Source organism: Polyodon spathula, chromosome 16, assembly GCF_017654505.1.
Source record: "Polyodon spathula isolate WHYD16114869_AA chromosome 16, ASM1765450v1, whole genome shotgun sequence".
In the NCBI taxonomy this organism is placed as follows: domain Eukaryota; kingdom Metazoa; phylum Chordata; class Actinopteri; order Acipenseriformes; family Polyodontidae; genus Polyodon; species Polyodon spathula.
In genome coordinates this window covers 26442160-26463271 of record NC_054549.1, presented here as the reverse complement: position 1 = coordinate 26463271, position 21112 = coordinate 26442160, and the positions used below count along the sequence as shown (strand labels likewise).

Sequence of the window (21112 nt, the reverse complement as noted above, 5' to 3'; positions counted from 1 at the left end):
TTTCCTCATCCACAAAAGCACAACTTTAGCTACATTTTTCCTATAAATGTTTTTTTTTTTGAGAAATTTTTAGAAATGATAAATTTCCAGAGCGAGAGCACGAATGAGAATATGAACCCATTATACCGTAGTGTAGTAGTTTATTTTTACATCCCCTGTGTATTCCTTGTTCATAAAATAAAGCTGGCATTTTCTAATTCTGTAAACTATTTTATACCCAGCTGCCTTACTAAAGAAAATCTAAATTAGGTCCAATTTTAAAGTCATTAACGTATGTTAGCAGATCACCAAAATCACTTTAATAATAAACAAAGAGAAAGCTTAAATCAGGAATAAATCTCAAGGTTTTTTGTTTCTTTTTTAAACACAGGTGCTGTGGATATAGGTCAAGGTGACCTACTTTTTAATTGTACTGATATGTTTCATGTGGTGATACCTTTTGCAGAGGACTAGTGTGTTTCTTACATCCCATGTTTATCTTGTGTTAAAGGCAGAGATGATAGAGGAGAACGTTCTCAGTGCAGTTTCGCAGGGCCCCTCTTCCACTCAGGGCTCCAGGAAAGGGGAGAGTGAGATGAAGGAACAATTGGTTGGAGATGTGGAGCCAGATATGTGTAGGAATGACAGGGGAGACTCTGAATCTGAGGTTGGGAAAGGGACTCCAGAAGTTCAGGAGGCTGAAACTGTCCATTTAGGTGCTGGAGAACAATCAACGCCCTCTAAAGATTCCATTTCTACAATAGAAGGAGAATCTGAAAAAGTGGACGAGTCAAAAGAGGACGCTTTGGAAGAGCAACCTGAAAGTAAGTAGATACTGTATATCGTGTTGTGTGTACAGTAAAGTATAGCACTTTACCCTTTGCTGCTGCTCAGTGTCCAATATATTTGACTATCGGTGCGTTTACATGAGCATAAGAATTCCAATATTTTTCAGAAAACTAATTCCGATATCAAAGTCATGTAAACACACTTTTCGGAAAACTTATTAAAATAGCATACTGCGCATGTGCACACTTTTACCCTTTTCTCTTGCACGTGGTTTTAGAAAACAGAGAAAATAATAATAATCTGTAGTCAGTCTGCATGCATCCATTTGTCTAGTTAGGGATAAAGTAATACATTTGTAAAAGTCTGTATGTATCTGTTACTAGCCCATAGTGAAGCAGCAAATGTTTTCCAGTTCTAAAATGACGTGATAATTTAAAATAAAGTCTGGAAAAGAAACTGGTAATACAGAACAGGATGAGCTGTTGAAAAAGCTGATTTCACATTGTGGGGAATCTGAATAGAGGTATAGTATAGTAATGTTTGAATTTAAGACCTAACACTTCGATAAAGCACTTGAGTAATTGGATTGGTCTCCATTCTGTTGCACTAATGTCCGGTCTGTTCAAATTGTACTTGGGCTACAACAGTACTTTGCATGCGAAAATATCCTACGTTTTCCGAAAACTTCAATCCATATATATAGTTGAATTCTAATTAGATTTTCTATCGTTAATCATGTAAATGCAGAAAAGTGGCGTTTTAAGCAAATTAGTTTTCTGATTCAGTTTTCGGAAAATGCTTTGTCATGTAAACGTACTGTATGAGAAAACATACATGGGTAGTAATTTTTTTATAATAATAATACTAATAATAATAATAATAATACTTGGTAGTAATACTTTTTTAAAATAATGTATGGGTTTATTTTTTTCTTTCCTACCCCCCTTGGTAATATCACAGTCCTGGAGCCAATGGTGAACTTGACGTTTGTGAAGAACGAATCATACGAGAAAGGCAACGACCTTGTGGTGGTGAATGTGTACCTGAAAGAGATCTGCAGGGAGACGGTCAAGGTGCTCTTTCGAGAGCAGGACTTCACAATCATCTTTCAGACCAGGTAATGGAGGCTGCCATAGCGTTCCCTGTGACTCTGCACTGGTCCAGGATTCATCTGGGGTGTCATTATTGTAAGGATTTACTGAAATATGTGTTCTTTTAAAAACAGCACTGTTAAGCAGGAGAGATGGTGTGTAATACTTAACATTTGTACAAGAAAACAGTTGAGTCTCAACTATGTTAGTATGTTTAAGTGAACTGGTCCAAAGTTATGTAGATCTGTTGCTTCAGATTATATTTTTCAGCTACAGTGGCTTTTTGTTTTTTCCTCCAAAAGGAATCGCATCAGTGTGATACAAATTAAAAAAACAATGTGTGTATTTTTTTTCTTTTTCTTTTTCGTAGTGATCAGAATTTTTTGCGGTTTCATTCAAGCTGTGGACCAGACACAGTCTTTAAATGGCAGGTGAAACTCAGGTGAGCATATACTGGTTATGTGAACTGCTATAAAGCTGTGAGTGAAATATTTAAGAACATCACCAAACTATTTTTTTTTTTTTTTGGGGGGTGGGGGGGGAGGTGTACTTGCAGCTTTTACATTTTTTAAATATATTTATTTATGTATTTATTTATTTTTAAGTAGTATTTCAAATTAAATCAAAATTTGACTGATTTAAGTGTTGTATGGCCACACTTAGGCATTAAAGAGCACTAGAAGGAAATAAAATTCATATAAATACACCTAATCACTAGGGCTGGGCGATATACTGATGTTATTGTTCAAAAATCATCGCAAATAAAATGTAGCGTGTGAGATAGCTAGATATAAATATGGGCTCACTGGGTTACAGGAAAATAATTTCATCTAGAGTTTCTGTGATGTCAAAAATTATGAGATCGAAGGTTGAGTAATTTATAAACTGTCACGGAAACCCGAGATGGAATTGTTTTCCTGTAGCTCACTGAAGAGGCCCATGTATTATTTTGTATAATACATGGGTTACCCTTGTGATACTAATATTAAAGAAACATAATGTTTCAGTGCTGTACAGATGTTCTATGTCGTTATCCGTTAGTGCTTCAGCTTTGTTTGGGTGATTGCCATTTTACCTTGTGTTAATTTCCCATTACCCTCCAGTTTCCCTGAGATACGAATGTACCAGTTTTACATAATTTTTTATTTTTTATTTTTTTTTTTTTTTTTAACGTATTCTCATTTTGTTGCTCATTTAATGAACATTTCTGTACTGTGGGTGTTGTCGAGTGAGTGGGTGTTCTCGGAGTCGAATGGGTCAAAGTTCTCGTGTGTGTGTGTGTGTAACCGTTGTGCATAACGCAAACGTGAACTTCATAGGGAGGTCTCAGGTAGTATAAACTTCGGAGTTCAGGTCTTGTATGCAGTTCCTGCAGTAGTCTAGTATATTCTCTTCAGGGTAGCTATGAGTAACTAAAGACTCGGAAAACTTGCACAGAAGTATTTGTTCATACCAACATCAAGTTCTGCATCTGAGAGAGTTTTCAGTACATGTGGTAACTTTGTTTTGTTTTATATTGCTGTAGCAAGGTGATCAATAAAGAACGCAATATTATCTTTATTTGCCATTCGGGTTATCAGTCATATTATCGTTATATGCGTTCGGTATAGTATACAGTCCCATCTTCTAACTCATCTATATATATATCTAATCTGTAGGTAGCTATGAGTAACTAATATGACCTATAAACTGCCACATAAGTATGTTGTTAATATATTTAGTGTCATATATATATATATATATATATATATATATATATATATATATGGGTATATATATATATATATACTAATATATATATATACGCATATATTATATATATTATATATATATATGTATATTTATATATATAGTATATAACTTTTATATATATGTCGTATGTGTGTATATGTATATATATATATATAGGTATATGTATATATATATATATATATATATATATATATATATATATATATATATATATATGTATATATATATATATATGTGTATATATATATATATATAGTGTATATATATCACCATATATATATAGATATATATATATATATATATATATATATATATATATATATATATATATATATATATCTATATATATATATATATATATATATACATTTATATATTAGACATTTTCTCTTTTGTTTTTACATTTTTAGGGAGCGTATCAGTCGACTAGGAAAGGGAGTGCACAAAAAGACAGTAACATTTACAGAACTATAAAATCTGTAACTGCCTTGTACTAGTGCGGGGAGACTTGGTGAACACAGTACAGTACTAGCTAACTACATCGAGAGTAGCAACTTCCCGGACTGTAATATTAAGACAGACTAAATGGCTGCGATAAAAACATTCCTGGATTTTTTTAAAGTGGAAAATATTGAAAGATCAAGTTTTTGTACAGTAGTTCAAAGTAACATTACAGTTAAGATGTAAGGCTGTAGTTCATGTATACCCATAAGTTAGCATTAAGAAAGTACAGTATTTATTGAAAGTACTCATGACTTCAAGGTAATGGTGCATTGTACTCACCCAAAATACATTTTACTCTGCATAGTGTTTAAATTACTCAGTGACTCAAAACCTTATCTGGAGCACTGGTTAGATATAAACGGAGAAGACTAAAACTCGTTACTGTTGACAAACATTAAAAAAAATATATATATATATATACACACACATATATACACATACACAGTATCGTGGTATGTATAGTATCGTCTTGAATATCAATATTTTTGTCTCCATAGGAATCTTATACACCCTGAGCAGTGTGCCTATTCTTTCACCCCATTCCGACTCGATATCACGTTGAAGAAGAGGCACAGCCAGAGATGGGGAGGTCTGGAGGCTCCAGCAACACAAGGTCTGCTGCATGGCTTCCACTTGCTTTAGCTTAAATTAACATCTAACTGAGCAGCTAAAGATACTAAAGATTGCCTTCCCCTGTACTCATGTTTGTCTAATATACTTTTTTTTATATTTTTTGGCTAATTTCTTCCCGTTTTATTCCCTTCCCAACCGTAGGACACCCCAAACACACTGGGCTAATATTGACACTTGCTGGAGAGGTGGGACTGGAGCTGCAGAAATCCAGCCGTGCAGAGGGTCCGCGCACTAAGACATCAAGCTCTTGTGCGTTGAGGCACTGCACTTATTTTTATTTAATAGTTGATTGTTTGTAGAGTTCCCTACTGTCTAATTTTGAAAAGTATAGCTAAACATGTTGAGACAAATATTCAGACACAACTTACAATAAGACACCCTGATTATGCACTAATATGAATTATCTTTTTCTTGGCTATTTCGCAAATCGGAAACGGTTTCATGAAAAAGTGTGCAACCTTAAGGTTTTTAACCGAGGGCTGCAGCTGGATATACGCTGTCTAAAAAATCAAACACGTTTACAGCGACTTCTTCCTGAATAGCAATATGCTTTGATTGGAGTTTGTACATCTCTGCATAATTCATTAGAGCTTATTAGATATTAGAGATTTATTAGAGATTTATTTCAGTTTTTGAATTGTGCAATGTAAATATCGGTCGTAGAAATACTGTACATTATTTATAAAAACAGGCTCTTTTTTTTTTTTAAGGATTGATCATGATATTATTCCCAAATATAATGAACGTTGGAAGCAATATGATTTAAACTTGAAAATGAATCAGTTTATTTCAGTAACTTGCAATTCTGTCACATAAATCTAAACATGAATAAATTGATAGAATGAATACTTTTTAGAATTAAAACACTGCATACACTGGTAGTTCTGTGCGTGTACACTATTTCTCTCTGTCTCTCTCTCTGTCTCTCTGCTGACCCCACCTATTGTTTTCTCTCTTAAAGGTACAAGCCCCAATTAAAAGGTTCATCATAGTTGTGAATTGAAGGTTATTGAATTATACACACTGTTTTTTGCACCTACCTCTCCCCAGTTAGCGTGGATCATCTTACTTTTACTTCAAAATAGTTAAATATGCAATACTATATAAAGTATGAAGTAACTCTACTAATTAAAAATGGAAAATATTTCGTTACTATATCTGTTTGTTAATCAAAAATATTTTCTACCAGGTAATTGAAATAAGGAGGTGTGAAAACTAAGTTCCATATTGAATGCCCTTTCAACATCTCTTGTATTTAGACAAGACCAATAATCAGTTCTCAGTAATGTTTTGTTGCAATAATATGATTTCAAACCCAGAGATGGAGCAAGAATCTTAAATATATGTATGTTTTGTTGAGACCTTGACCAAGTAGCACATGCCAGATACAGTGCCTATAGAAAGTCTACACCCCCTTGAACTTTTTTCACATTTTGTTGTCAGTACCTCAGTTTAATGCATTTAAATGAGGATTTTTCCCACTTACCTACACACCATACTCCACACTGTTAGGGGGGGAAAAAGTTTTTATTGAGAAAATATATATATTAAAAATACAAAACTGAAAGATCATAATTGGATAGGTCTCCACTCCCCCTGAATTAATACTGGGTGGAAGCACCTTTGGCAGAAATTACAGCTGTGAGTCTGTTGGGATAGGGGTCTACCAACTTTGCTCACCTAGATTTAGCAATATTTGACCATTCTTTACAAAACTGTTCAAGTTCTGTCAAGTTCCTTGGGGAGCAATGATAGCAATCTTCAAGTCATGCCACAAATTTTCGATTGGATTTAGGTCAGGGCTCTGACTGGGACATTTACCTTTTGTTCCTTAGCCTCTCCAGTGTAGCTTTGGCTGTGTGCTTTGGGTTGTTGTTATGCTGAAAGGTGAACTTCGTCCCAGTTTCAGCTTTCTTGCAGAGGGCATTAGGTTTTCCTTAAGGACTTCTCTGTACTTTGCGCCATTCATTTTCCCTTCTATCCTGACAAGTACCCCAGTCCCTGCTGATGACAAACATCCCCATAACTTGATGCTGCCACCACCATGTTTCACAGTAGGGATGTTGTTCTTTGGGTGATGCGCTGTGTTGGGTTTGCGCCAAGCATAATGCTTTGAATTAACCAAAACCTAAAATGGAACTTTAGTCAGACCACAAAATTTTTTGCCACATGGCTACAGAATCTTCTGAGTGTTTTTTGGCATACTTCAAACGGGATTCAAGGTGGGCTTTCTTGAGTAATAGCTTCCTTCTTGCCACCCTACCTTACAGGTCAGATTTGTGGAGTGCTTCTGATATTGTTGGCACATGCACACTTTGACCAGTCTTGGCCATAAAAGCCTGTAGTTCTTGCAAAGTTGCCATTGGCCTCTTGGTAGCCTCTCTGATCAGTCTCTTTCTTGCTCGGTCATCCAGTTTGGAGGGACGGCCTTATCTAGGCAGGGTCTTGGTGTGCCATACACCTTCCACTTCTTAATTGATCGTGCTCCAAGGGATATTCAGGCCTTTTGATATAAATATATATATTTTTTTTTTTTGCCCATCCCCTGATCTGTGTCTTTCAACAACTTTGTCCCGGAGTTCTTTTGAAAGCGCCTTGGTGCTCATGGTTGAGTCTTTGTTTTGAAATGTACCACCCAGCTGAGGGAACGTACAGGAACTGCTAAATTTATCCTGAAATCATGTGAATCATTACAATTTAACATAGGTGGAGGCTACTAAGTGTGGAATTTTGAAGGCAATTTGTTATACCTGAGCTAATTTAGGATTGGTATTACAAGGGCAGTGGACACTTATCCAACCAAGCCATTTCAGGTTTTATTTTTAATTAATTTTTAATAATTTTTTCAACGGAAGTTGTGGGGTAGGATGTATAGATAAATGAAAAAAAAATATGCATTTTAATTCCAGGCTATAAGGCAACAAAAGATGAAAATTTTGAAAGGAGGTGTAGACTTTCTATAGGTACTGTATACCCAAAATGTAATGTGAAAAGTGACAGGCAGACCTCTATTATTACTTTGTTCTGTACAAGACAAGTCATTGAATATACTCCCGGTAGTATGTTTCAAAAGATCTAAAATGGTCAGATTTATTTTATGTCATTGTCTAAGTCATTTATTCCAGCTTTCTGTACTCAGATCTATTTTGTAAACTACATACAGCACGGTTTGCATTCCTTTTCCTTGTAGATCTGTCAGATTTATTGTTTTTCTTGCTTATAATACCTGAACTTTATTTATGTTTCCATTCTCCTTAATGCATCTGAGGCAGCTGTTCTTTCTTGAAAAGAAAGAAAAAACAAACAAACATCAGGGTTTATTTTTATTTTTTCACAGGAATGCACTTGTGGATTTGTTGCCTCAGTAAATTACTGTTTACAATAAAAAAAAAAAATTTCCATAGATTTAGTTGCTCTTTCTACCTTTGCTCTGGTAACTCACTAGTTACATAGTATTACTTACCTACTACAAATCATTGATTTCTAAATTAAAAACTGATACAACATAAAGGGAACTTTTTGAGAAAATGTATATAAAGGGTAAAGATGGTTTTCTGCATCTTCATAACCTGTGTCCAGCATGTCACTTGACTTTAGTCAGAGCACTCCAGCAGTCGTCTTGCACATCCATCGATACTTGGCACAAAATCTAAGATGTAAATGCTTCTAAGCACAAGCTTTTTTTTCTCCCCTTTTCAAGGTGCAGTGGGTGGCGCCAAGGTGGCTTTGTCTACAGGACCTGCTACTCTTGAAAAGACCCAGCCTGGGAGTAGCCAGCACACCCTGCCAAGCAAAGAGGAACCAAGGTCTGCCGAGAAAGAAAAATCACGCACTGAGGATGGTGTTCCGATTAAACAGGAGCCCCTTGTAACATCAGTAAGTTAATTGACTCCTATCTAGTCAAGCAGATATAATCCACAAAGAATGTGACACAGTTTGGCTTGGTGGTATTTAAGGTCCCCCCCCCCCCTTACAGTACAAACCTGTGATCTATTGTTCTCTCCTTTTTATGATTGTCAGGTAAAAAATAAATAAATCATGAAATAATTACAATCACACTAGTGTGGTCTCAATTATTGGTGTTAAAACATGTTGGTTATTGAGCAAGTCATTATCCAATCGGTAATTTAAACAATAAGAAGAACACATGTTAATCTGGCAAACCTTGTGCGTGTATGGTGGTTTCCAGCCCAAGCCGACCTGCATGGTGCCCCCGATGAGCCACTCTCCGGCGGGCAGCGAGCACCTTGAGGAGGTGGAAGAGAAGGTGATGTGTCTGCCTGGATTCACCGGACTGTTCAATCTCGGAAACACCTGCTTCATGAACAGCGTTATCCAGTCCCTGTCCAACACTCGCGAGCTGCGTGATTACTTCCATGGTTAGTCAAGCCCAGCCTTAAGGGGTACTTCATTAATTTGAGCTAACCTGTTTTATTATCTGTTTCTCATGTTTCATGATAGTTCATAGTCTCTCAGAAGCTGTGATATGCTTGTTTGTATTATAGTGACCACATTTTAAGTATGTGGAGGAGTCTCTCCAGTGTTTGGAAATGTGTATCTTGTAGATTTATAGGTTTATTTTTTATCATATGCAGATCAAGCTTTTAAAACGGAGCTAAATTGCAGTAACCCCCTGGGGACTGGAGGCCGTCTAGCCATTGAGTTTGCAGGTTTGCTGCGGTCTCTTTGGAAGGGAACGCACAACGCCTTTCAGCCCTCTAACCTAAAGGTAATCTGTATAATCATAATCATGTAGATCATAGTGGAATATCAGCATGTATTTTGTGGTTTTAATCCAGGAAAAGTCAGAGATAAGTAGAAATGTTATGAAGCGTGTAGCAAAACCACCATAGCTATGCCTGATCTCACTATAGTCAGTGGGCACATCTTCAGTTACTTCCATTTGTCACATCTGGTATTGAAAAACTGAAAGGACCACTGTGTTCTACAAATGTATGTCGGTCTGTAACATTCCTTTTGAATGATATTTTGGAGGGGGTATGGCTATTTGTATTGACCTGCAATGTCTTGCAGGCTATTGTGGCAAGTAAGGCCAGCCAGTTCACGGGATATGCACAGCATGACGCCCAGGAATTCATGGCATTCTTATTAGATGGGCTTCACGAGGACCTGAACAGGATCCAGAACAAACCGTATACAGAGACTGTAGATTCGGATGGGAGACCAGATGAGGTGAGAGCATATACTCTCCAGCTATGGGATTTCATCGGATGTTTAGATTTTTGTCTCCTGTTGCGAATGCATGCCCGCAGCACTATAGAGTTTTATGTGTACAGAGTGAACCCCTTGCCTAGTTATAATGTTGGGGGTTATAGAGGCTGGCTGTCTGTCACACTCACATTTTTCCATTTACCTGAAGAACCCCTTGTCCTGTTCTAATAAAACCTGCTAAGGATTTACTTTAGAGAGAGTAGCTTATGAAGAGTGTCAATCTGTGGGTATAAAATATCTCTGTCACTATGACAAACTTACCATTTTACATGTTATTAATTTTGTTTTTCTAGCCAAGGAATGAATTTCACTGACATGCTTGTGTTATACTAATGATATGTACAATAGTGCGCTTTTAAGTGTGATCTATATTATTTCCATTTGGTTTTTAATTAGGTTGTGGCAGAAGAGGCCTGGCAGCGACATAAAATGAGGAATGATTCCTTCATAGTGGATCTGTTCCAGGGCCAGTACAAATCTAAACTGGTCTGCCCTGTATGCTCAAAGGTAAAACTAATTTATTTTTAAAATGGAAATGAAAAAGCATTGGGATTTGTTATAGATAGTTCCCTACTTTCTGATGTTTTCAAAAAAAGTCCAGCATATTACCCAGAGTTAAAAATAAAATTGGAATGCATATATACAGTAGTTGGATATTTTAGCCTCTTCATGGTACAAGGTGTTGGTCCCCCAATTATAAAAATGTGTGTTACTGTGTTCGTAATTTTAGGTGTCCATTACATTTGACCCTTTCCTGTACCTGCCAGTCCCATTGCCTCAAAAACAAAAGGTGCTGACTATCTTTTACTTTGGCAAGGAACCTCATAAGAAGCCAATTAAGGTGAGGTGACGTGAGAAGGACATGGATCAATTCTTTATGGTGGTAGAAACAATCTACATTTGGAATTAAGTTCATTTTTGTTAATAGTTAATACAGTGGCTAAAAAAAAAAAAAAAAAGTAGAACCTTTTGTAGTGGCATTTTTCAAATAATGTTACAAATTCTCCATCTGTTTGTGTTTCAATAATAGTGCTGTATTCTTTTGTTTAAGAGATATGGTTGGTTGTGTATCATATAACATTTGAATTTTGGTTCCATGTGTCAGTTTCTGATGAGTGTCAGCAAGGAGAATTCCAGCACGTCCGACGTGCTTGAGTCCATCTCCAAGAGTGTGAGGGTTAAACCAGAGAACCTGAGGCTTACTGAGGTAAGATTGATACTACAGCCTCCCAACTCCTGCTGAAACTTTCTCATTTGCTGATTACCTCAGTAGACTAAACCAGTTAATATTGCACACCGACTATTAGAATATAAATACCGGTATTTCCATTACTGGGTGCTACCTCCAGGAACAGTTTAGTAAATATCCCAATATCGATGAAAGTGCAACACCATAATAATATACAGTACCAGTCAAAAGTTTGAGTACACTTGCTGGAAACTAGTTTTTTTTCATAATTGACAATGTTTTACGTCATACACGTTTCTATAAGTACTTGAAAATGAAAACGCATGTTACAATATACAAAACATAAGGAGTCTCAAAACAATGTTAAAGAAAATTGAAAATTGTATCTAAATCTTGGATTCCTCAGAATAGCCACCCTTTGCTTTAATAACAGCCTCACAAACACGAGGCATTCGGTTAACAAGTTTCAGCAGGAAATCACCCGACGTGTCTTCCCAGCTGTTCTGCTGCAATTCCCAGAGATGTAGGGCACTTCTGTCCAGTTTGTCCTATAGAAGTTCTATGGGATTGAGGTCTGGAGACTGGGCAGGCCAGGTCATTAGATTGAGTTGTCCTTCACTTTCCTTCTTTGCCAGATAGTTCTTGCACAACTTTGAGGTGTGTTTTGGGTCATTATCTTGCTGAAGAATGAAGGACTGCCCAACTAGCTGTACTCCTGATGGAATGGCATGCCTCTGAAGTATGCTATGATAGCCATGCTGGTTGAGCTTGCCATGGACTTGGTAAAGATCACCAACTCTGTCACCAGCAAAGCAACCCCAGACCATGACACTGCCTCCTCCATGCTTGACAGTGAGAACCACACATGCAGCACTCATGCGCTCACCTTCTCCGTGTCTTACAAATACTTGGCTGTTGGACCCAAATATTTCAAATTTTGACTCATCGGTCCATAAGACCGGCTTCCACTCCTCAAACGTCCAGTTTTGGTGTTTTTTGGCCCAGGCAAGTCTCTTCCTTTTGTTCTGCACTCTTAACAATGGTTTCTTTGCAGCAATTCTTCCAGTTAGGCCAGCTTCACACACTCTCCTCTAAACAGTTGATGTTGAAACATATGTACTTCTAGTAGCATTTAGCTGAGCTTGTATTTTAGGGGCAGTTAATCGCCGGTTTCGCAGACTTGTGACTCGAATGAACTTGTTCTCTGATTCTGAGTTCACCCTTGGCCTGCCTGACCTTGTTCGGTCCTCATGAGTGCCAGTTTCTTCAAATTGTTTGGTCTTGGCCACAACAGTTACAAACACTTACAAAGTTCTTGCGATTTGTCTTAAAGATTGACCTTCATTTCTTAAAGTAATTACAGACTTTTTTCTTAGCTTAACTGAGCGTATTTTGCCATTTTCAGCTCCCTTACATTCAGGAATGACAAACTTGTGCCTATGCTACCTTAATTTATAGTAATCATGGACCCTCACCTGTTAACAATAATTGGTGACAAAAGGTTAATTAGTTTTAACATGCTAGTTAACTCGGAGAACATCTAACAAAGACACTTTTATACTTAGGCCAGTGTTCTAACACCGTGTTATACACATATCAGACTTTTATCTGACTTGGGCTTCAGACTGAAATCCCCTTGCTTTGGGTGACCATTTCATTGAAATTGACAAGATTTACATTTTCATTTAAAAATTAAAATTTTGAATGCAATTCACTTATGATTATCAGCTTATATAAGTACACGTATCATATAATGAAATATTAAGTGTTTATAGACAAGTTTATACAGTTAAAAGCATAGATAATCATGAAAAACCTGGTTTCAAGCAGGTGTACTCAAACTTTTGACTGGTACTGTACATGCGTTTACAGGTGCATTGTCAGGTTTGCAGGCATGCTACCATTACAAAACAAAGTTTAGGTAGTGACACTACAATTTTCATACCGAAAGGGCAATAGTTTCTTTTTTTTTTACTGTTAATTCATGAAAATATGGTACTACAATTTAACAGCAAATTAACTACCACTGCTTACCAATTTCCAACAGCAATTACTACTGACCTAAAATTATCTGAAGTACTGGAAACCTGTATTTTTATTTATTTATTTATGGTTATTAATCTTTCCTAGTAGTCGCCAAAAATATCTCCTGTCTTTCCTAGTTTTAAGAAATTATAGGTTTATTTATGGTGCATAAAGTCCAGTGATGGAATTAATTCTGTCTTGCAGGTCATTAAGAGTCGATTCCACCGTGTGTTCCTTCCCTCTCACTCGCTGGATGCAGTTTCTCCCTCAGACACTCTCTTCTGTTTTGAAGTACTGTCCAAGGATCTGACTAAAGAGAAAGTGCTTATTCTACAGGTCCAGCAGGTACATATTGACCTTCAGGCACGAACGCACACAAGAAATAAAATGGAATTAAGACTAGGCTTTTAGTTTTTTAAAATATGATTTTTTTTTTTTTTTATCCTATAGACAGACTTCAGTAACCGCCCAATTGTTTATATGACATTTAAACAGGGCTTATTATTTCAAATGTACTTATTTAATATGTAAATTAGCCATGTGTGCACTGAACGCTCTGTCACAACACATTAGTCTGCTGTTAGTGATTTAAACATTGATTACAAGACAAAAGTGCAATAGATTGGGAAGTGGTACTAAATAAAATGCGTTGCTAGCCATTTCAAAATTTTTCCCAGTTTGAAAACTGCTGCATTAGAAGGAACCACAGCACAAAGAAGTACAGTTTAATAGTAGTAGTATTTAAATGCCATTGTCCTGACTGGTAAATTCTTACCTTCCAGCGGCCCCTTTATTTTCACAATTTCCATATCAAAAATGGCATTTTTGTTCTTTGCATTTTTAATTCTTAGCCCCCAAGTAAATATTTTGGACAGTTTTCAAAACAATTTTTGCTTTATTTTTATAACACACGTTGATGATGTTGATATAAACGCATACATCTGCTTCAGGTACTGTGTTTATTTTTTTCAAGGTTAAACGATGGCCCGTGTGACACAGAACACTAAAAATAAAATGTCAAATATACTATTTCGCTGGCTTTGTGGATTTGCTATATTTTAACGTTTTAATACTGTACATAAGTTTTGAAAATTCTACTTACCAAAACCGTGACTGCACGTGAACTGTATTACATAATGTCCTTTATTCGGATTACATTGGTGTGTTCTCGATGCAAGATGTATTGTAGGCATATACAGAGCTGTATAAAATCACATAGACTATATATTTTTATCATGCCATTATAGGCATGAAATGGCCAAGAGACAGTTGGTGCTTAAATTTCACATACTTTATAACGTTACCTTAGGCTTTTTTTTTTTAATCAGTGATGCAGTTTTCGTTTTACAAATCTACTGTACTTTGTCTATAAACTGTACTGTAGTATGCAGACACATTTCTCCCATTCACTTGCTAGGTCACTCCATATCTCCAAACATCAGACAGATATTTTGTCTAGTAAATTGATAAGTTTACAGCGGGTGAATTTCACAGTATTTTTAAGCACAAATACAATAGCCTGCATTTCAACAGTCACTGCTGAAGCTGATTACTTATTCTTCCAGAAGTAATGGTCAGGTATAACAGGTATGTCATGTTAATGCAAAATGCATTAATTTACTGCGTATTGGTATTGCGTCTGGTCTGGGAAGGGGGACACACGGGCGCGTTAAGAGAAATTCAGCGGGACATTTTTTATTTCAAGGGGGAAATGATGCAGCCTAGCTCTAACACTGCTTACTAGAATGTTGTAATTTATAGTTTTGAGATATCAGCATTGAAAGTTTGAATATGCATGAGACAATTGGAGTCTGGGCTTTTCTCCCAGAAACGATGGCCATTTAAATATTGCAGAAAACAAGTTACTGCAAAATAAAAGAAATACTGAATAAAAGTGAAAACACAATCTGTGGTACAATACTGTTTGAACCCCCGCGGAATGAATTCAGACTTGGAGAGTAGAGCTGAGAGGGCCCTTCTTTTTGTGACGTGTCTGTTCTCTCTCTTCAGAGGCCCCAGGTCCCCTGCATCTCCATCAGTAAGTGTGCTGCTTGTCAGAAGCCCCCACAGGCGGAGGACAAGAAGGTGAAACGCTGCACTCGCTGCTACTGCGTCGGGTACTGCAACACGTAAGTTAGGGAGGGGATTCCAGTTTGATATATGTAACATATATGTATGTAACATTGTTTTACTTAAAATGAACAGCATTTTTTTTTTTATTATTTCATTGAAAATGCACTGTTTAACATTTCGTCAATTGCAATACCTTGATGCGTTGTAAACCACTATAATTGAATACTATATGTTAAAGTGAATGTACAATAAAAAAAAAAAATAAATAAACTGAATGTACAGCCCTTTAGAGTAAAACTATATTTATTAAAATATGTTAGTTAAACATACATTTATAGGAAAGGTTTAAACATTAAATCGATTAAGATTTGTTTTGCAGCATTTATGTTTTTATTTTTTTGTATTTATTTTCTTTCAGGGCTTGTCAGAGGACCCACTGGCCTATTCACAAAAATCAGTGCAAGCCATATGTTGAAAACATTGGCTGTCCGTTCCTGATCAGTGTCCCAGAGTCTCGATTAACGTACTCTCGCCTTGCCCAGCTGTTGGAAGGGTACTCTAGGTATCTGGCTTTTATTTGTTTATTTATGTATTTATTTAGTCATATTGATGTACTTATAGTGTTTGCCCTAGGTCTACAACTGTACAACAAGATCAATCTGTAGCATTTTAGGCCCATCAAGATGAGTAAGACAACTAAGTCGCAACTTTGCATCTTTCACATTAACTGGAGTGTATTCTGTTCAACAATGAATCTTGTTGTGGTCTGCAGAAGACCACCACTTCAGTACAACACATCTATCTCCTCAATATTGTACAATGTTAATATGGCCTTTGTAAAGTTTTAATAATTTAATTGTGTGTTGGAAAAAAGATGACTCCTACTGTGTAAGCCAAGACATTATCAAATACTCAAGCAGTTGGAGTGAAACATGCTTCACATATAGTGGAATGAATTCATTCTGATCCTGTTGCCCTCACATTCTCTGCAGGTACTCTTTGAATGTTTTCCAGCCCCCAATCCAGTCTGGCAAATTGTCCCCGGAGCCGAGCCAGTGCAGAGCAGATCTGCCCCCCCAGGTTCCTGAGATACCAGACGGCTGCTGTAAGGAGGGCTATCTGGATGAGACCAAGGAGCATGAAAAGGTTATGCAGTCCCTGGAATCAGACATGTGCCAGGCTGCAGGGGACTCGAAGAGGGATAACGATTCCACCCTCACGGTCGACTCTGGGTATTCCAGTCAATTACATGAGTCCCAGGAACAAGCTGGCTGCGAGAAGGAAACGTCCTGTGAGAAAGCAGTGAAACCTGAAGGTAAAGTGCTGCTTTAAAATCTGTTTAAAGTGAAACATGCTGGGCACTTCTGCATTACTGTGCTGGCTAATTTTACCTTTTCTCATTAGCAGTGCCAGTAGGGGTAACATGTTGTTGTAAATCCCCATGCTGTCAGTGGTACTTCTTCAGCAACTCGTAGCTCATGAGTGAGCCTGTGTGTTTTTTGGGTATTCCAATTGGACCTTATTTCGGTTTTAAGCTCTTGCAATTTCAGCAAGTGTCCATTTACTAGTCATAAGGGAATGCAGTTTAAGCAAAGTACAATTTTAACTCTGATAATGTGCCACTACCACTGAAGAAACATTGCAAGGATCATATTCATACATGACATGAAAATCATTCAATGGTGAATTAAGGTTATTAAAATGAAAGCGATTTCATGAAAATGTTAGGATCTCATTTGCTGACGGGGTGTGTGTATTGCTAGTGTATTGTGGAAGTATAATAATAACAACTGAATAGTTACAAATAAAACAACTCTTGGGTAAAGTAGTCTATGGTATGCATTACTACAACCTAATTAGCCTACTATTTTCTAATGCTGTGTACTTAACCTTGTGCTGTACTGGTACTGACAGAAAATCAGTAAAACAATATTTTTGTCTAAATGTCAAAACACCTTTTAGTTGCACTTATTTTTTCAATTTCTCTGCCTCCCCTCCCCACAACTTTCAGCTGCAGTCACGGGTTACCAGAAGCCTACAGAGTCACTCGCCAGCTCTGCATCACAGTTCTACATCTCTGTCATTAATTCAGCGAAGAATGAGGAAAAACTTGAGGACAAAGGTGAAATGTTTTTTTCATAGATGCAAAATCATCTTTCACAGTTTGCCACCATAAAATATCTATGCTTATATTGACATATGTTTGGTAAATTGTTAGGCTGTTTACTGTAGTCTTGGCTGACATTATCTGTTTTCAATTTGGCCTTGGGGTGCAGTTACTTAGATTCCAAAACATAAATGTAATTATTTACTGTCACATCTGTTTTAAAAGGAAATCTTTGTGAATTTTCAGAATGAAAGACATGATTTCACTTTTTTGTTATAAAGAAGTGATAGCAGTTGGTAATGGGATAATTTTGTAATAGTCGCCACCGCTTAGAACGGACGCTTTTGTGTTCACGTGATTCACCCGCGATCAACGGTATAAACTCCCACACAATAACCTGACATTCAAAATGTCCCCCGATCACCAGTACAGTAATCAATACAAACACATGTGTATGCGGTGAAAATTCTTTATTTAGACACTCATTACATTAATAAAAAAGATGTATTAAAACCTATGAATGTAATAAAGTACAGTAATCAGCCGCATAATCCGACTGCCATGGGACCAGAGTAAGGGTGGATATGTAAAAAGGCGGATAAATTAATCAAATTAAATTAATCATTAATAAACTTGTTTTAAATATCATTATACGCAGCTGTAACAATTTTGAGATTCAACTTTTATGAGGTAGCTCCCCTAAATCCCTTGTTTAGAAAGATACAGGGTATTAATGCTTGTGACAGAGTAGCCGTCTGCCATGTGGGTGCGTACATTCGCTGCCGAGTGACAGGCAGGAGATCGAGATGGAAGTTGAAGTTTACACACCCCGCAGGTGAATAGGATTTTACATATTGTAGCACTGAGCTGCTGGGTTTTCAGGATATAATGAGACGGACAACAGTTGCAGTTCAAAGCAGTAGGAAACTGCTGTATTATATATATTTTTATTAGCTTTTAGTGAACAATGGCTCTCGTTCATCTCCTCTCACTCGCCAAACTCTCATTTCTCCCGTTTCTCTCTTTCAAACAGTCATCTCCACCACACACACCCAAGTCCCTCCCACTTCCTTACTCATTGGTCCAACACCCTATCCTGACTGGTCATGTCAGACCTGCTCCTACCCCCTCAGTGACACACTCACATACAGGCAGTCTTTCAGCTCTAAGTCACGCAAGCCCCAAAACACACACAGAATGCTAACAGATCTGAACAAGAATAACACAGCTTACAACACATATTTACAGAGTACTTCCATCCCCTTCCCCAGGCAATAATCAGGCCCATTCCCACATTGTCCTCAGCTTTTCGAAGCAATGTTTTGTTGTTTGCTTGCTGACAGAGTTCCCAGCAGGTTTTAGCAAGTGCACAGCATAGATACGTTTTATTTACAGTGAATTTTCGTGCTGATGTGCATAGCTTTTCTCATTCCAACCATGTGAGACTACAGTAGTGCTGCCTTTTGTATTGAAATATGTGTATGGCAAGGTAACAAGGTGAAAACAGCTAATTGCTGGATAAGAACGATTACTACAGTATAAGCAGTGTGTTTGTTATTTAAATCTATGTGAATGGCACATAACGAGATCCAAACAGCTGAGTTTGCCCGAAATATACGGCGTGCTTAACGTGATAACGTATAAGTGATGCCTTTGTTACTGAAATCAATGGAAATGGCAAACAGAAACTCTTTGTCTTATAAACGGCTGCCTGAAATAGCTGTACAATGTAAGTGGTGGATACTGTAATTTGGTAAAGTAAGTGCACTTCATTAAACAGGTATTGTTTCATTACATTTTTAAAGCAATGTTCCACATTTTAATTTTAATTGCTTAATGATTAAACAAGATCTGTCAATTCACCAAACATTGCAATGCAAATTCAAATATTAAGTAGACGTAAACTAAAGTGTGTGCAGTAAGATGCAAGGAGGCCAAACCACTTAGCTTCCAAAGACCTGGAGTGGAAAGAGTGTATGTATTTAGATGAGTGGGTTTCTTGCAGGCGATGTAGTGTTGGATATACCCGAAGACTCCTCTCTGGACCTGGTGTGGAAGAATAATGAGCGGAGCAAGGAGTACGTCCTCATCGAGTCAAAGGAGCTGGAATATGTGGAGGACCCAGGCTCTGCCAGCGAGGCAGCTAGGGCAGGACACTTCACCCTGGAGCACTGCCTCAACCTCTTCACCAGGCCTGAGGTGCTCGCACCCGAAGAGGCATGGTAGGGAGCTTGGTTTAGTTTATTTAGTATGCTGAAAGACAAAAGAGCTTTTTAAAGAATAATACACACAAATAGTTTTGTAACATTACCAGTTTTTGATTGGCCTATCATAAAAACGGTGCAAATTTGGTTTGTGGTGTATGATTTTTATTTTTGAATGTACAGTTTATTAAGAGGGACTTTGAACAGATGTGTCATAAACAGTTTTGGTGGATTGCAACACCATTTCTCAGTGTTTTTGATGATTTAGGTCTGTGCCTTGTTTCCTCAGGTACTGCCCGAAGTGCAAGCAGCACAGAGAGGCGTCTAAGCAGCTCATGCTCTGGAGGCTTCCCAACGTTCTGATCATCCAGCTGAAGCGTTTCTCCTTCCGTAGTTTTATCTGGAGGGACAAAATCAATGACATGGTTGACTTCCCTGTCAGGTAAGAGGGCTTACAAGATGAACTTGGGTCCGTCTTAAATCTGAATTGTGCTCAAGTAACCGCTACCTGCTGTCTGTATAGATTTCAGTAGTCTCAACCAATCAAAGATTTGTACAGCATGATGGCGGAGTCAGAATAGATTTTGTAATCATCAAAGACAGACAGGATGCACAGAATGTGGTGACCCTGGAACATCCCCTGGAATCAATTGTAGTTATGCTTATGGGTTAGAACTGATTTTAAAAACCAACACACAAATACATAATAAACACTAAAACTGTAAGGCATTCTCCCACAGGCTTACTAGAACTGTGAAGTGGCCCAGTGTTGCTGTTCCAGCAGTACCTCTAAATAGGAAGCAGTAAATCAAGTTGACATCTTCAGCCCTGTTTCTTAGCTTAATTTACTTTAGCTATAGTCGTTATCACCCCCACCCCCCAAAAAAACAAGATTAACTGGGTATAATACAAAACATACTTAACAGTTCTATTTTTAGAACTGCAATGGTAACTAGGGAGTGTTGAGTTTATTACAAACCATTCTCAATTACTTTTATTCCTACAGAAGCCTGGATCTGAGCAACTTTTGTAATGACCAGAAGGACGAAAATCAGCCTCCCATCTATGACTTATATGGTGTGATTAATCACTATGGTGGAATGATTGGGGGACATTACACTGCATATGCTCGCCTGCCCAGCGACAAAAACAGCCAACGCAGTGATGTAGGTGAGTGGTGAGAGATGAGTGGTGAGGAAGAGTCTAGACCACCTGGTAACACAGATGCAGGGGTGTTATACCTTTTAAATTGCTAAATGTTGCTTAACTTTTTAACCACTGTCAAATATGCATTTCAAATAGAATTATTCTGTATGATTTATGCTCAGGGTGCAAGGCGTATAGGTTTTTTCATGTTTCATTTGAAGTTTGTGTTGTAGAAACTGAAGCTGACAGTGCAGGTGCATGTGTTGTCTTTTTCTTAAGTGATAAGCATACAATGCTAAGATGCAATATTAATATATAAAGGAAGTGTGATGTGATGGAAAACAAGTCCTGGATTCTGTTTTATTTTGAGAATGCCTTCAGCTTTTTA

General features: G+C 37.3%; 1 protein-coding gene across 9 annotated transcripts in view; it reads left to right on the top strand.

Annotated features, from left to right (window-relative positions):
• LOC121328645 (ubiquitin carboxyl-terminal hydrolase 19-like) overlaps positions 1-21112 on the top strand; it is a 45843-nt gene that overhangs the window by 15307 nt on the left and 9424 nt on the right. For 4 of the 9 annotated variants that reach the window (XM_041273541.1, XM_041273538.1, XM_041273540.1 and 1 more), the window contains 20 exons: positions 491-803; positions 1729-1885; positions 2230-2301; positions 4613-4728; positions 4890-4997; positions 8449-8624; positions 8938-9127; positions 9344-9477; positions 9783-9941; positions 10377-10487; positions 10711-10821; positions 11086-11187; positions 13399-13539; positions 15205-15323; positions 15686-15829; positions 16260-16582; positions 17279-17389; positions 19380-19596; positions 19868-20020; positions 20585-20748. In XM_041273541.1, the coding sequence (XP_041129475.1) occupies positions 491-803; positions 1729-1885; positions 2230-2301; positions 4613-4728; positions 4890-4997; positions 8449-8624; positions 8938-9127; positions 9344-9477; positions 9783-9941; positions 10377-10487; positions 10711-10821; positions 11086-11187; positions 13399-13539; positions 15205-15323; positions 15686-15829; positions 16260-16582; positions 17279-17389; positions 19380-19596; positions 19868-20020; positions 20585-20748 (3121 nt within the window). The remainder of the gene's footprint in view (positions 1-490; positions 804-1728; positions 1886-2229; positions 2302-4612; positions 4729-4889; positions 4998-8448; positions 8625-8937; positions 9128-9343; positions 9478-9782; positions 9942-10376; positions 10488-10710; positions 10822-11085; positions 11188-13398; positions 13540-15204; positions 15324-15685; positions 15830-16259; positions 16583-17278; positions 17390-19379; positions 19597-19867; positions 20021-20584; positions 20749-21112) is intronic. The other 5 variants (XM_041273545.1, XM_041273543.1, XM_041273544.1 and 2 more) reach the window with 3 other exon arrangements.